Below are 14,506 nucleotides of genomic sequence, written 5' to 3' on the forward strand. Positions count from 1 at the left end.
ATAAACTTGGCGGCTTATCAGATCCGGTCCCTGATGACCATGAGGTTCTCTGGGCTCTGTTCTCGCTGACTGATTGAAGCTGCAGATCTAAGGCTGTTTATGTGTCACTGATTTGGCACAGATGGAGGGAGTCAATGTCATTATGTGGCATGGTGGCTGCAGTGTTTATTCTTTTGACATCTTTTAAAGTGCTCATATTATGCTCATTTTCAGGATCATAATTGTATTTAGAGTTTGTACCAGAATAGATTTACATGGTTTAACTTTCAGAAAACACCATATTTTTGTTGTACTGCACATTGCTGCAGCTCCTCTTTTCACCCTGTGTGTTGAGCTCTCTGTTTTAGCTACAGAGTGAGGCATCTCACTTCTGTTCCATCTTTGTTGGGAGTCGCACATGCGCAGTAGCTAGGTAAGGACTACTAGCCAGTCAGAAACAGAGTATGAGGGCGTGCCACGCTAGCAGCTAGTCGAGCATTATAGATTAGATTTAGATTAGATGGTAAGTCCCTTTGGGGTGGACTTTGGGCTTTTTCACTTTGTAAACCTATAACATGCACAAAGAAGATATATAACACAATAAAGGAAAGGGGGATAAAGGCAAAAAGCATAAGATTAGCACTTTAAAGGTGGAACACATACAGTATCTGATTCCTGACGCTAATAATGCTTTTTGTTCTATGAGGAAATATATGCATATGCTGTAATAGGTGTACAGCTGTGAAGAAAGAACATTTTTAAGTTGTGTTACTCTAAAACGTGCTATGCCAAGATTTTGCAACAATCTGATATGAAGTGTCTTCCACCACTAACAGCAGTGATAAAACGCAATTTGAAATCGGCTGGATGGCTTTCTGGAATTACTTTAAATGGAAGACCAAACACAGTTATATATAATTGTTCCATTGCATGTGTTTGGAGGGGTGGTGGCAGCAGAGCTAATTACAACACTACTAATTTAATCAGCATTTTAATCAGCACAGAAAAACGTGTGAAGCTCAGAGCAGTTCAAGTGAACTCCGCAGCAAAGCAGCAAAACCTTAGGAGATGTTCAGTTGTTCTGTTAACTACACAAATTGTCAGTTTGGTTCTTGAACATCAAAGCAAAACTGAGTGTATTCACAAATCAAGGTTGGCATAATAATCACTATGGTGTCTTCATATTATTCATATGTTAAGTCTATGTCATCTGTGATACTGAGGACTCCAATGCATGACTCAGAGACCAAAGGTTAACTGGGTTGATGGTCAAAACAAAAACAGGGCTCAGCAGTAGACCGGTAGCCAGAACAAAAAGGGCAAAGACAGGCAAAAGGTCATATAAAGTGAGGCAGAAACAAGATGGCTGGACTGTTAAAGGTCCAGTGTGTAACGTGTTTAGTTGTTCATTATCAAAATCTGTGTTGCCCGTTCACAAACCTGTCCTTTTTCATGAATATTTACCACCATCATCAATTCCAAGTATTCCTTTTGGCTTGAAATTTTACATTTGCATTCGCATGAACTGGGGTAGACGCTCCATATTCATGCGCCATCTTGAAGTACGTTAGCCGGTGTGGGACATACAGGACATACTGCTCCGCCTTTTGCGTTTTTTCACTGTCACATGATAAACTCACAGATAGTGTGGGACAGGAAGTCGAGCACAGAAGCAAAATAAAACATCCGGTTAATTTTCAAAATAAAATACACCGTGCTCACAGCGGATCATATTTCTCTGCACTACACCTTTTAAAACACAGCACAGAGTTGTTTCCCCTCTAGTCCTCTGGATGGAAACAAACTGTTGTTGGTTTTGTGGTTCTGTTCTACGTGAATTTGCGAGAACTTGTGGGTCCTCGTGACTACAGCTGTCAGTCACGGCCGCAGCTGTGCTGCAACAAATCCGGACCTAGTGGGTATGACGGAGGGCGGAGCACGCAGCAGACACGCAGCGGAGCCGATCCGCAGCCGTTCTGCATCCTGTGGAAATCCGGAGTTAAACATAACCATTGCCGCGGTGCCTGGAAGGTGATGTTTGGGGGCTTAAAAAAAAGTGTGTGTGTGTGTGTGACAGCGAGACGGAGGAGAGCAGGGAAAGGAAATGCAGAAGAATGTATTTTAAATGGCATTTTAAAAAATAAAATAAATAAATAACGTAATAATGTGCGGCGGCCGGTGTTGATAGTGAGGCGGACCGCCACACAATAGTCTGAGTGGGAAACACTGACGTACTTTGAACTGCGTGGTGCAAGAGAGTTGATTGCGATATATGATCTCAACGCTAGATGGGAAAAATTCCTACACATTAGACCTTTAAAGATGAGTAACATAACAGACGATCTGGCAAGGAAAGGAGCAGCTTTCTGGACTTCACCTCACCTGCAAACTCAAACTCAAATGAGAAATATGGATGAATTGTTAAAACAATAATGTACACTATGTTGTTATTTGTAACTTTATTGATGTAGTGAGGTTTAATAGCGCACATACAGAATATTCATTTGCTGGGTAATCCGGATTTTAGGGTTATGATCTGCAAAGTTAGACGGGGGAAAAATACATGTGGGGACAAACAACATTTATTTTGAACTAAGTTTGTGCTGTGCCTTTGTGCTAAAACTGCAAATCCTTTTCGTCATGCAGTGCTGACACTGATCATATTTATTCACCCTGCACTATAAAAAAACAACAACAATAAACACTGAGCTCTTAGAGAGTTTAAAAACATACAATTGTGAAAATAAGTCTGTAGTTGTTGCACTTAAAGTTGGTAATGCAATCTTTGCAGCAGGTTTAAAAGACGAGATAACTGTCCAGAAAACCTGAACTTTCTACTTCATCTGCAATAGTTCCTGTTGTGGTCGCCAAATAGAGGAAGTTTGTGTCTCTTATCAAATATTTATAGATGTTACTCAGCTCTAAATTAAGACAATCTATTTTTGTTGTCCTTTTACTGTCTGCCTTTGAAGCAGAGCATGTTAAAAGCTTTTTGCCTGGAATACATGCTTCACAGTGAAGTTATATTTAGCTCATACTGTATGTGTTTGCGCTGTAAAGTGGGTCATTTCGCTCTGTCCTCTTCTTTTTTTTGGCTCCGTCTAACTGACTAATTTTTGTCTCTCGTTCTCACTTTCTATCCATCCCTAGAACTTTTTCTTTTCATCCTCTCTCACTTCACTTCTCTCCCTCTCTTTTTTTAATCCTCCCTCGCTCTCTGCAGCTGAGAAATGTTCAAAGCTGAGCACATCTGCGCCTGCTTGACACAGGACCAACCAATCCTAGCTGATCAAGCCCCGGGGTTGGAGAGGGCAGTCTGTGGAGTTGGAGCACGGTTAACTTTTGATAGGATGTCAGGGTGAATTAAGAGCCCCACATAGAGTCTATCTGGCCGGATAACTTGTTACATGACTTCACTTTGACAGTTAGCCATGCAGCCAAACCTCTTTGTCTCAACAGCAGGCATATGAACAGATAAGCTAACCTGATGAGCAAAAACAAGGAATAATTGAGTATGCAACAATGCCAAAATGTGTCTTTTTAGGGTTGTAAGTGAAAACTGGTGCTTGTATGTTTTATTGTTGGAGTCGTCCAGTAATCGTGCAGGTTTTTCCTGAATTCTCAGTCAGTTCAGACTAGTGAAATTCGTCTGTAGGCTTTGTATGTGCATTCATGAATGCATTTAAGCCAGTAAGCCTAAAAGGACCTTGACAAGAATTCCTCCCTTGATGTCATGTCTCGTCATTAATGGCTCATTACATGTATATAATCAGGCTACGCTTATGCAACAGTATTGAATTTAACCCTAATTGCACCAACCTGCTGTTAAAGTTAAAATGCTCATATTATGCTTTTTGGCTTTTTCCCCTTTCTTTTTTTGTAATATATATCTTTTTTTTGTGCACTCTATAGGTTTACAAAGTGAAAAAGCCCAAAGTCCACCCCAAAGGCACTTACCATCTCCAACAGAAAACACTGTTCACAAACTGCTCCAAACTCCTCTATTGTAGTCCAGCTTTTACTTCCGTGACGAATGTGCGTCACTTTGTAACACACGTTGTAATTCTCGCCTAGCTGCTATCATTGCACACCCTCATACTCTGCTTCTGACTGGCTAGTAGTCCTTACCTAGTTACTGCACATGTGCGACTCCCAACAAAGATGGTAAAGAAGTGTTATGTCTCACTTTTTAGCTAAAACAGAGAGCTCAACACAGGGTGAAAAGAGGAGCTGCAGCAATGTGCAGTACAACAAAAATATGGTGTTTTTGGAAAATTAAACCATGTAAACCAATTCTGATATAACCTCTAAATACAATTATGGACCTGAAAATGAGCATAATATGAGCACTTTAAATAATGGTTAAATAAAAACACATGAGCAATGAGCAATTGGCATTTCACTTGCACATAGTTTGAACTTTTAACCTACTAATCAAGCGTTTAGTGTGAACAAATTCATTCACATTCCTGCTTTTAAATCCATCGACAACAGTGTTAACCCTCTGATTCACTGCTGTGTTCAGCAAATGTTAGGTCTGAAATCACCTGCGCCTCTTGAATCAGACTGAAGAGCCGGCTCATGAATTTTTAAAGCCATAAACGGCAGGTCTATTAATGACTCTGGGTCCACCAGGGTGACAGAATGAAGCCCTACTTATTTCATGGTTTGAAACAGAGACACCCATACCTTGTGAAGCTTTAAGTGAAATACCTTAGTTGGCTTACATAGCCATAGACGCTTGCATTCCTCTAAAAGCAGCAACACCCATTCTGTCTGACACTAAAAATCCGCTCTAAGTACAGTAAACTGCAGATCGCTGCACACAAAAATCACACAGCATGGAAGCTGATGTGCTCAGAGAGAGAGGCTAAACATAGCCTTTCTCTCTGAGCATAACATTAACTTATTCAATTATGCCTTTAAAACAAATTTAAATTAGGAATTTTCTCATTTAGGAATATTTAAACAAGATTTGACCGTAAAGCTTTTGGCACACATTTTTTGATAGTCATTGTTATGTACATATTGAGAAACACATGTATTGAGATTTGATACCCAGCCCTAATGATGCGAGCTTTCTGCCATTAATTGTCATCTCCAAAGAGTTTAGTAAATTAATCCTTAGACTCAAACTAAGATCCCATGAAAGACTTTTGTTCTAAAGAGCTTTGAAAAGTGTATAAACAAAGAAGAGATCATCTAGAAGCATTTCTCTCCTGAATTTAATCTTAATCTCTTCCTACAGTCCAAAACATCGTATATTGCTGTTGATGCACTTCTCTCCCCGCCTCTTTTCTACCCTTCAAAGATATTATAATTGGTACTTTTAGTAAGCATGTAACAAGGATCTGACTCTGTCTTCTGTCCCCCACTGATGGAGAAACTCTGCGCAAGGTCCTCAGGGTAGACAGCTGAGCAGATGCACTCTCCTCGCACATTCACACACTCTTTGCAAATTTTTTCTAATTTGGAGAGCAGGGAACAGACTCGGTTGACACCCCATGTAGATTTGCTCACTTTCTCAAAGCAGACTGGGTGAGAATCAGCAATGCATGCAGTGTTAGGAAGGCCTTTTCACAGCAGTCTGTACATGCAGGGTTGGGCACAAGTGCATGTAAATCTTTGTGGATGCATGCGCTAGTGTGTGTGAGCTGATTGGAGAGACACGCATTCATTCCCTGAATACTTGTTTATTTCCAGTGTTGGGACTGATTTCTGATTCAGCTCCAAGTTACTGTTAACATATAAAAAAGAGTAACAGCTGCGCGGATGACTGAAATGTCATTTTGCTGAGAGCCTGCCAGTTTTGGTGCCAGACCACCTCTTCAAATCTGTTGGCACGGTTTGGTTTTGGGAACGAATGCACTCCCGTCCTTCCTGTACTGTATACATGCCTATTAGCAGATTTTGATTAGCTTCACCTTTTTGCCAAATGTCCTGGAAGCAGGCAAAAGAAGAAAGGTCTCATGGCATGCAGTGCAGAGTCATCTGGCCTGGCTTTCCCCTGGCTGCTTTCTCCAGGCTTTGTTTCTGGGTCATACAGTTGATTCTATTCACAAACAATTCATTCTGCTCCATTTTGAGAGTCAGCCAAAGAGAAAGCGATCACTATGAGCCTGAGCGCCCACACAGAGCAAACTTCACTTTTGATTATGGACCCACTACTGGTTTCACTTTGAACCAGCTCGGGCTGTGAAACACAGGCTCTGGCGTAGCACAGAAAACAGAGCGTTTGGCTTCTCCCATTGCCCCGGTTTTGAAACATTTTGTTTTAGCTGGGTTTCTGCAATTTTACAGGGACATATAGGGAGACATATCAGCCCAAATATATATACAGTATAATGTATATAAATAGCCCCCTTTATTACCTCTATTAAGTGTGCAGTTAAAAGATCTGACCTAATGACCTAAATGCAAACCTGAACATCTCAGAAAAGCTAAATAAAGGTTTAAAAAAAAAACTCGATATTCAGTATTCTTTGGATGGTAGCTGGCGTAGCACAGAAAGTCCTGATGCAGCACTCATCTAGTCCATCACCAAACGGTAACAATACAAGCTAAAAATGATTAGGCAGTATATCCTGATTACGTGCTCCTCTCACACGGACATACAGTGTTTGTCGGATGGTATTTTTCAAATTTGACTTGTTGTAATGGCTTCCTTGTTCGAAACCATGTCCAGTAATTAAGAGAGACAGAGTTATGTAAGACTAATCAAATTCTTTATTAATCTTCCTCTCAGTAATAGGAATGCATTTGGTTGTGCATGGATGGCGCTACTTTTTAACACCTCCATTCATTTTCTCCCCTCATTTCCCTCCTGTTTTACTGAATGTCATTGAGACAGAAAAGAGCAGGCAGACATCGTCCCTCATCTATCTCTCTTCCCTTGCAATTCTTGCGCGGTGCATGTCAGGGAGGATAGAGCGAAGAATGTAATGGTGCTATTTATAGACTGTTGCCGTTAAAAAAAAAAAAAGAAAAAAAAAAAAAATAATTTCTGTGTCTCATAGCCCCCTATCCACCCACCCTTCTTCCCTTTTAAAGGATCGAGCGAAATGCAACTCTCCTTTCTCCTCTGTGTGCCTCCACTTTCCTTACCCCTATCATCATCTTGTCGTCCATCTATCCATTTAGTTTGCTGGTTCCATTGTTTAGATGCTTTTAGCAGAGGATATATAATTTATTTCTCTTCCCGAGTTGTTGCACACCAGTCAAGAATTGAGACCGGGCGAGGAGGAGAGGGGAAAGAGTGAGCTGGGAGAAGAGGAAGGAATAAAGAGGCAGTGAGAGGGAGCAATGCTTCGTGCTACGCATCTCAAGTTGGCTGTGTTTAAAACATGGCCCACTCATGTATATTCTCACTGTGTTTTCTATGGGGACATCTCAAGGCAACTATTTCTTATCAGGGATCAGACCAGAACAGGTCTGCAGCTGTGCCATGTTTGTGATATTACTTTATAATATTGCACTGTGATCCACAATTTGACCTGTTAGTGTTATTCTTCTTAACCCTCTGAGGTCTAAGGGCATTTTCACATACATGTATCTTCTTAAATTTACCTTTTTAGGGTATTTGCGTATAACTGATCCCCATGTGTTGCATATCAAAATGTTCAGAACAAACTCCTCTTTCCATAAGTGACGCCCCAATTTTTTTCTAGAGAATTGTGTAAAGAGATAATTTGGTGCTAAAGCTGAAACGTTGACGTTGGCTTTTTGAAATTGAATAAAATCATGTCTTTAAGGTAAAATCTGAAAAGTAACATATTTAATCTGTCAAATAAATATAGTGGAGTTTCCTTTAGAAATATATTTGAATAGTAGTATAAAGTACCTCAAATTTTACTTAAAGGTGGAGTCTGTCAAACTCGGCCAATATCTCTTCCCACTCCGCTAGTTGTCCATTGTGTGTGCTGGAACAAAAAGAATCTGGTGTTCATACACAGCCCTGGCTCTGTAAATGGGAAACAAACAAAGTGGCTCAGACCGAGCCACACGACACTATTCCGTTTGTGCTCCTTCATACAACAGGGCAGGGGAAAGGCCATGGAGGTCTAAGAGAAAGGCAGTGGGAGCGCGAGGGACGGTACATCTGGCACATGCTAACGTTTGGAAGGAGCACTGACGGGAGGGATATATTTGTTTGATTAGTTAGTTCAAATATCAACAATATTTCTCCAGAATCACAGACTCCAACTTTTTAAGTATTGAGTATTTGTATATTGTATTGTTTAGTATATGTATTTCTAGACAGTGCGTGACTTCAGAGGCATAAATTATTCCATCATCTCCAATTTGAGTCATCCAGGGTTCAGTGCTCTATAACCGCAGCAGAGATGGCAAAAGTACTCACTTCCTGTACTCAAGTAGAAGAACAGATACTCGTGTTAAAAAATACTCTGGTAAAAGTAGAAGTACACGCTTGGAAATTTACTTAAAGTATAAAAGTAAAAGTAGCCATGCAAATGACAACCATTTTTTTATGCAAAGCTACCTGGACCACACACTTGTTACTAGAGTGCAAGCTGAGAAACTTCAGTGGACATGGAAAAAAGGCTCTTTATATGCCACTGCCTACATTTTAAATGGATGTCTGCCAATAGGCCTAAAACATCGCATATATGATTATCGTGACAGAGACTGGGACTCAAGATTCTGACTGAGTAGCAAGATATGAATTCAGTTGTGATTATGTGAGAACTCAAACATGAGTCCTCTAACTTACGTCTGAGAGGTTTGAGACATTAAACCTCGTTAACATTAACCCAAAATAAAGTCGATTTGAGACCAGACCAAGTAACGTTAACTTAAGTGCTCTCGAAAACAAGAACGGCCATGAGGAATGTTAACGTTACTACAGATATTGTGTCAGCTAGTATTAGATTATTTTCAAATAAACTGAACGCTCGCTAACCTTAACGTTACTTGGGTTACTCAACTAAATGCTAGCAAACCAAGGCATCATCATTGATAGCAGGAGAACAAATGTAACTGACCCTTAACGTATATTTAATAAAGTTACTGAAACAAACAACAAATAGCTTTTGATAACAACAAAAAGATGCATTTACCTCTATGCGCTTTTTTAAATTCAATGGTAAATTCTTGAAAGCCAGCAGTTTGTGGTGTTTCGGTTGGCACAATTTGCAGCACGTTATAACAACATATATTCCCATCCAATTAGATTGAATTCGGTATTGATGACGCAAAAAATAACGGTAACTCCACTGAAATTATTTGAAACTAAAGTAACGAGCCAATTTTGTAAAATGTAAGGAGTAGAAAGTACCGATATTCGTGTTAAAAATGTAAGGAGTAAAAGTAAAAAGTCGGCACAAAATAAATAGTAAAGTAAAAATATCTGAAAAATCTACTTGAGTACAGTAACAAAGTATTTGTACTTAGTTACTTCCCATCTCTGGACAGCAGTAGATGACAAACACTCCCTTGTCCCCAGAATAATCAGTGAAAGTGTAGATAAGTGAAACATTTTCACTACGACGTGCGAGGACGGTGTGATTTAAGATCCTGGGGGAGGACGTATCTCAGAGGTTTTGCTTTGAGTAAATGCGGCTTGCGGCGCCTTTGTTCACTAAATCATGTTGAGTTGTTGCTTCATTTTCAAAGTGTATGGTGTCGGGCATGTCATCGGAGGGGGACGGGACTACCTACGGTAGTTTTCACCCTCCTGCTCTTGTTATATGAAATGACAGCGCAGATGTTGTTGCTGTTGTTATTGTCTTGTTCCAATCATACTGAACTGTGTCAGAGTTGTTGTAATTGTTCAGTGGTCTGACGGAAGTCCCTAATTGGCTGTTTTCCTGGGCTTGCCAGCAGTTAGACTGAAATGATTTGTTTGGCCGATATATATGGCTGTCATCTTTTTAATCCCAGCCAACACCAATTTGTCCATCAGAGACATTGAATTCATTGCCTGTAATAGCATGTGCCTCTAACTCTTCAGTGTTTCGTTACGGACCATTAATGTCTGTCATTGTGTTTTGATCCGTGTTCGCGGTGATGCTTTTCTTGCATCAAACCCTTTGAAAGACGTTGCTCCGACCTTTAATCTGCAGCTGCAGCAGCAGCTTTCAGGTGTGATGAAAAGGATCTTTGGCTCCCATTCCACATAAATGAGTCGTCTGTGTTTTTAGAACAAGTGGGCAGATTGCATGATGACAAACGGCCTATTTCAGTCAGTGACACCTCACAACTCACTGCTAACTGTCGCTTCTGCGCCTGCACCAGTGGATGATGAGACTAAAATAGTGCCTGAGGCTGACGCCTTCTATCAAAAACTAAACTAAAAATAATTATTTCATGGAGAAAAAGGGCAAAATAGTAGCCTGGATGCCAGCCGAACTTAGCCCCGCCCACAGAATTCGAGGTCGGGATTCTGACAAGAACCTGAGTATCACCACGTCAGGCTAGCAAAGTAGTGCAATACAAGTTTAATGTATAACAAGGAGTCTAAGCCCTCTGCTAATATATGACTTTTGTCATGTCTCCTGAAAGCTCCAGTCTATAATATACAGCGTCCACTGAAACAGTCACCCTTACTTGGATAGGAATTGATTCAGTGGATTCATATCTATCTATCTATCTATCTATCTATCTATCTATCTATCTATCTATCTATCTATCTATCTATCTATCTATCTATCTATCTATCTATCTATCTATCTATCTATCTATCTATCTATCTATCTATCTATCTATCTATCTATCTATCTGTCTGTCTGTCTATATTATTAAAATTGAAGGGTTAAAATTGCAAACTTCACTTTAGATTAAACATCCACAAAATCTATACAAACAGTCTACTATATTTGTGTTTGTGAATTTGATGCATTTGCTATGTAGCCTATAGTGTGTCTGTGATAAAGTCAAGCTGTTTCCCAATTCCATACTGCATGCTAACTCTGTGTTTTATATAAACACTGCATGTGTTGACACTGAAAAAGTACTCAAAGATGATAGCATGCAATCTAAATTCACTTGATTTTGTGATGTTGGTGGTCACTATTGTCTCACATTGCAATGAAATAGAGGAACTCCTCACGACTTAAAAAACAAACCGTAGACAGTGATGAGACAGCTCCATAAATATCCCTGAAAGTGCATTGCAACTTGTAACTTCTCTTTTAACACTAAAATGAGGCTTTACAGTAGCACAAGTGTCATAAAGCCAGCAAACTCATTCATGTTTGTTACGTCAATCTAAAGTTTGCTAACAATAGCTAAAATTAGCCTCAGTGTAGGGAAGTGAGCAGGTTTTTTATTGCTCATGAATTCCACTTTTTATTTGCAACTGGAAAAATACAAACATTTGCTTTGCTGACAGTGAAACACATTGAGTTCTTGTAGCCTATATTATCTACAAAGACAGTATATTACATTGCAGGCTGTATGGTATTAGTATGTGGTTGAATTGAGACTCTGCCACCAATGTCTCATTATCTGCTGCCATCTAGTGGAATTGTAGCAGCATAACATTCAGTGTGAGAAGTCCTGGTGTGATTTAACATGCTCACAGATGGAAATATCATCAGTAGACATAGTAACATGAAATCAAAAAGCACTTACTGCAGTAAAGTATAAGTAATTTGAGTTTAATGCAATTTTAGTACAATACTTCTGGATATATAAAAGGTTATTCTGCCCTTCATCCATAGCTCATTCAGTCATTTATTCTGCCTTTTTGCTGACACAGCTGTTCACTGCAATCTGAGCCAGAATGGCAGCGACCACCAGATGTGCCCGGATGATATGACGTCACAGCTGGAGGAAGAGGAGGAGTCTGTGGATGGTCTTGTGCTGCTGGACGATGACAGTCCGATCTACCAGGACGTCAGCCCCCCCATATACCAGCGCCGCCCGCCGCCACACCGCTCTGTCTCTGAGTCTGAGCTGTCACGGGTAAGAGTTGGTCCGAGAGCACCATGCGCAGGAACAGTGTTTGCATCAGTGTTAGTTCACTTCAGAGAGCATGGATGTCAGCTTCATGCCAGTGCAGTCCACCCTCATCACAAATAACGTGACACCTTTTTGGATTTCCAGTGGAAACTGCTTGACTCTAAATAATTGTCAAAAGAAAATCTGTCGAAGGCCATGATATGTAAACATTTTAATTTAATATAGCAGCTTCCAGATTAATCTAATAAAAATAAAAGAACAAGCTGTAAACGAACTAAATTTGCACACTATACAGCACATGTAAAAGACTATGATCTGCCCACATATCAATTTACAGTCATGTGAAAAAATTAGAACACCCATGCTAAAGTTGACTAAAAAGAGGTATAAAAAAAAAAACATCTTTGGGAAATTGATCTTAATGCCTTTAATTAAAAAAATTAGGAAAAATCCAATCTATAAGGACACCAATTTTCTTCGTGAATGAATAATGTATCGTAACTAAATAAATGTTCTTCCTTAAAATACAGGGGGCGTAAGTAAGTATACCCCTATGTTAAATTCCCATAGAGGCAGGCAGATTTTTATTTTTAAAGGCCAGTTATTTCATGGATCCAAGATACTATGCATCCTCATAAAGTTCCCTTGGCCTTTGGAATTAAAATAGCCCCACATCATCACATACCATTCACCATACCTAGAGATTGGCATGGTTTTATTTCAGTTAGCCTAATAGCTGGTTTGATTTGCATTGAGAGATGATTTTATGGAAAGTACCCCATGCCAATCTCTAGGTATGGTGAAGGGTATGTGATGATGTGGGGCTATTTTATTTCCAAAGGCCAAGGGAACTTTTGTCAGGATGCATAGTATCCTGGATCCATGAAATAACTGGCCTTTAAAAATAAAAATCTGCCTGCCTCTATGGGAATTTAACATAGGGGTGTACTTACTTATGCCCCCTGTATTTTAAGAAAGAACATTTATTTATACGATACATTATTCATTCACAAAGAAAATCGGTGTCCTTAAAGATTGGATTTTTCCTTTTTTTTTTTATTAAAGCATTAAGATCAATTTCCAAAAGATGATTTTTTTTTATTCCTCTTTTTAGTCAACTTTAGCATGGGTGTCCTAATTTTTTCACATGACTGTAGGTTCACAATACATTTTGGCTTTTTCTGACATTGTTGGGTGCTTTTTTTCTGTGATGGCTAAGGAACTTTTTCCTGACTTTTTAGGGCTTTATGTGGACCAAACTGAAAGTGAGAAGACTATATGACACGTGCAATAATACAGTGAAAGATATTTGACTTTTGTGATTAAATAAAAGCATGTTAATAAACTCTACATGTCTGGCCCTTGATATGATTCTCATTTTCCAGTGTGGCCCATAGTGAAGTTGAGTTGACACCCCTGCTATACAGCAACTCTGGAGGGAAATATCTGTCTCTTTAGCTGCTAAATGCTCTGCTATGTTTACCAGCACGTCGCTAACTTTGTCTGGATGTTGTTTGGTGCTATGTAGCATACATTGGCGTATCAGTATTTTAATGGTAAGAATGAACCAAAACAGTGAAATTGCTGGCTGTAAAACCAAAAAAATTTGCTGAAAGATTTTAAATATCATCAAAATTCTAATTCGTCCAATACTTTGGTTTATGACCAAATACCTGCAAAACTAATCCTACCAATTTTGTACTTTGGTTTAGTACTAACTAGCACCTGTTAGCATGCTAACATGTGAAATTATGATGGTTAACATGGTAAACCATTTACCTGCTAAATGTTGACATGTTAGCTGACGCTAGCATTTAGTTAAAAACACAGCCATGCCTAATTTAAATACACCTAGATTAATTACACTCATAAAATGAAACCTACAATGCAACCATGCCCTCAATATGAATTTCTCATCTAACACTTTACACCTGTACTAAATTGATTGTATTTGTGGTCAGATTATAGTCAAAAATGTCCTGCCACACAGAAAACAAATCCACCACATAGAGAATAATATTCCTCTTATGTTCCACACATCTACCTCTTCACAAATAATTTAACAGGGAATAAATGAGAAAAGACGAGCTGTGTTTCTGATAAAATATCAAAGGATCCATCATCAGCAATGCAGAATAAATTCCTCACTCCTTCTCCAAAAATAGACTGTGGACACACACACACACACACACACACACACACACACACACACACACACACACACACACACACACACACACACACACACACACACACACACACGCACGCACACATTCTCTCTTATTTTGATAATCAGCTGTCAATCAAAGCAAGTGGAAGAACTTTGAGTCAGACAAAGTCCTCTGTGAAAACCCTGTGGCCTCAATTCAATTAGTGCAAACAAACGCATACAGCACACACACTTAAGAGTTGAAATGCTCTGTATTGTGCTTTAAGTTAATAGGTGGTGATTCTGTGGTGACAAAACAATCAACATGTTACATACTATCTGTGCTGTGTGTTTTTTTTTTCAGGTATCTGCAAGTAATTTTATATCACTGCATATTTCTGCTGAATTGGAGTGGAGACCTGGAGGAAGTACTTATAATAGCTGAAATAACTTAAC

At 39.3% G+C, this 14,506-nt stretch overlaps 1 protein-coding gene across 3 annotated transcripts in view; it reads left to right on the top strand.

Annotated features, from left to right (window-relative positions):
• The window catches only part of samd12 (sterile alpha motif domain containing 12), a 107,570-nt gene that overhangs the window by 7,805 nt on the left and 85,259 nt on the right, over nt 1-14,506 (top strand). For all 3 annotated transcript variants that reach the window (XM_028597832.1, XM_028597831.1, XM_028597830.1), the window contains exon 2: nt 11,699-11,904. In XM_028597832.1, coding sequence (XP_028453633.1) covers nt 11,740-11,904 — 165 coding nt within the window. In that variant the 5' untranslated portion in view covers nt 11,699-11,739. The remainder of the gene's footprint in view (nt 1-11,698; nt 11,905-14,506) is intronic.

The sequence above is a fragment of the Perca flavescens genome, chromosome 14 (genome assembly GCF_004354835.1).
Source record: "Perca flavescens isolate YP-PL-M2 chromosome 14, PFLA_1.0, whole genome shotgun sequence".
NCBI lineage: Eukaryota > Metazoa > Chordata > Actinopteri > Perciformes > Percidae > Perca > Perca flavescens.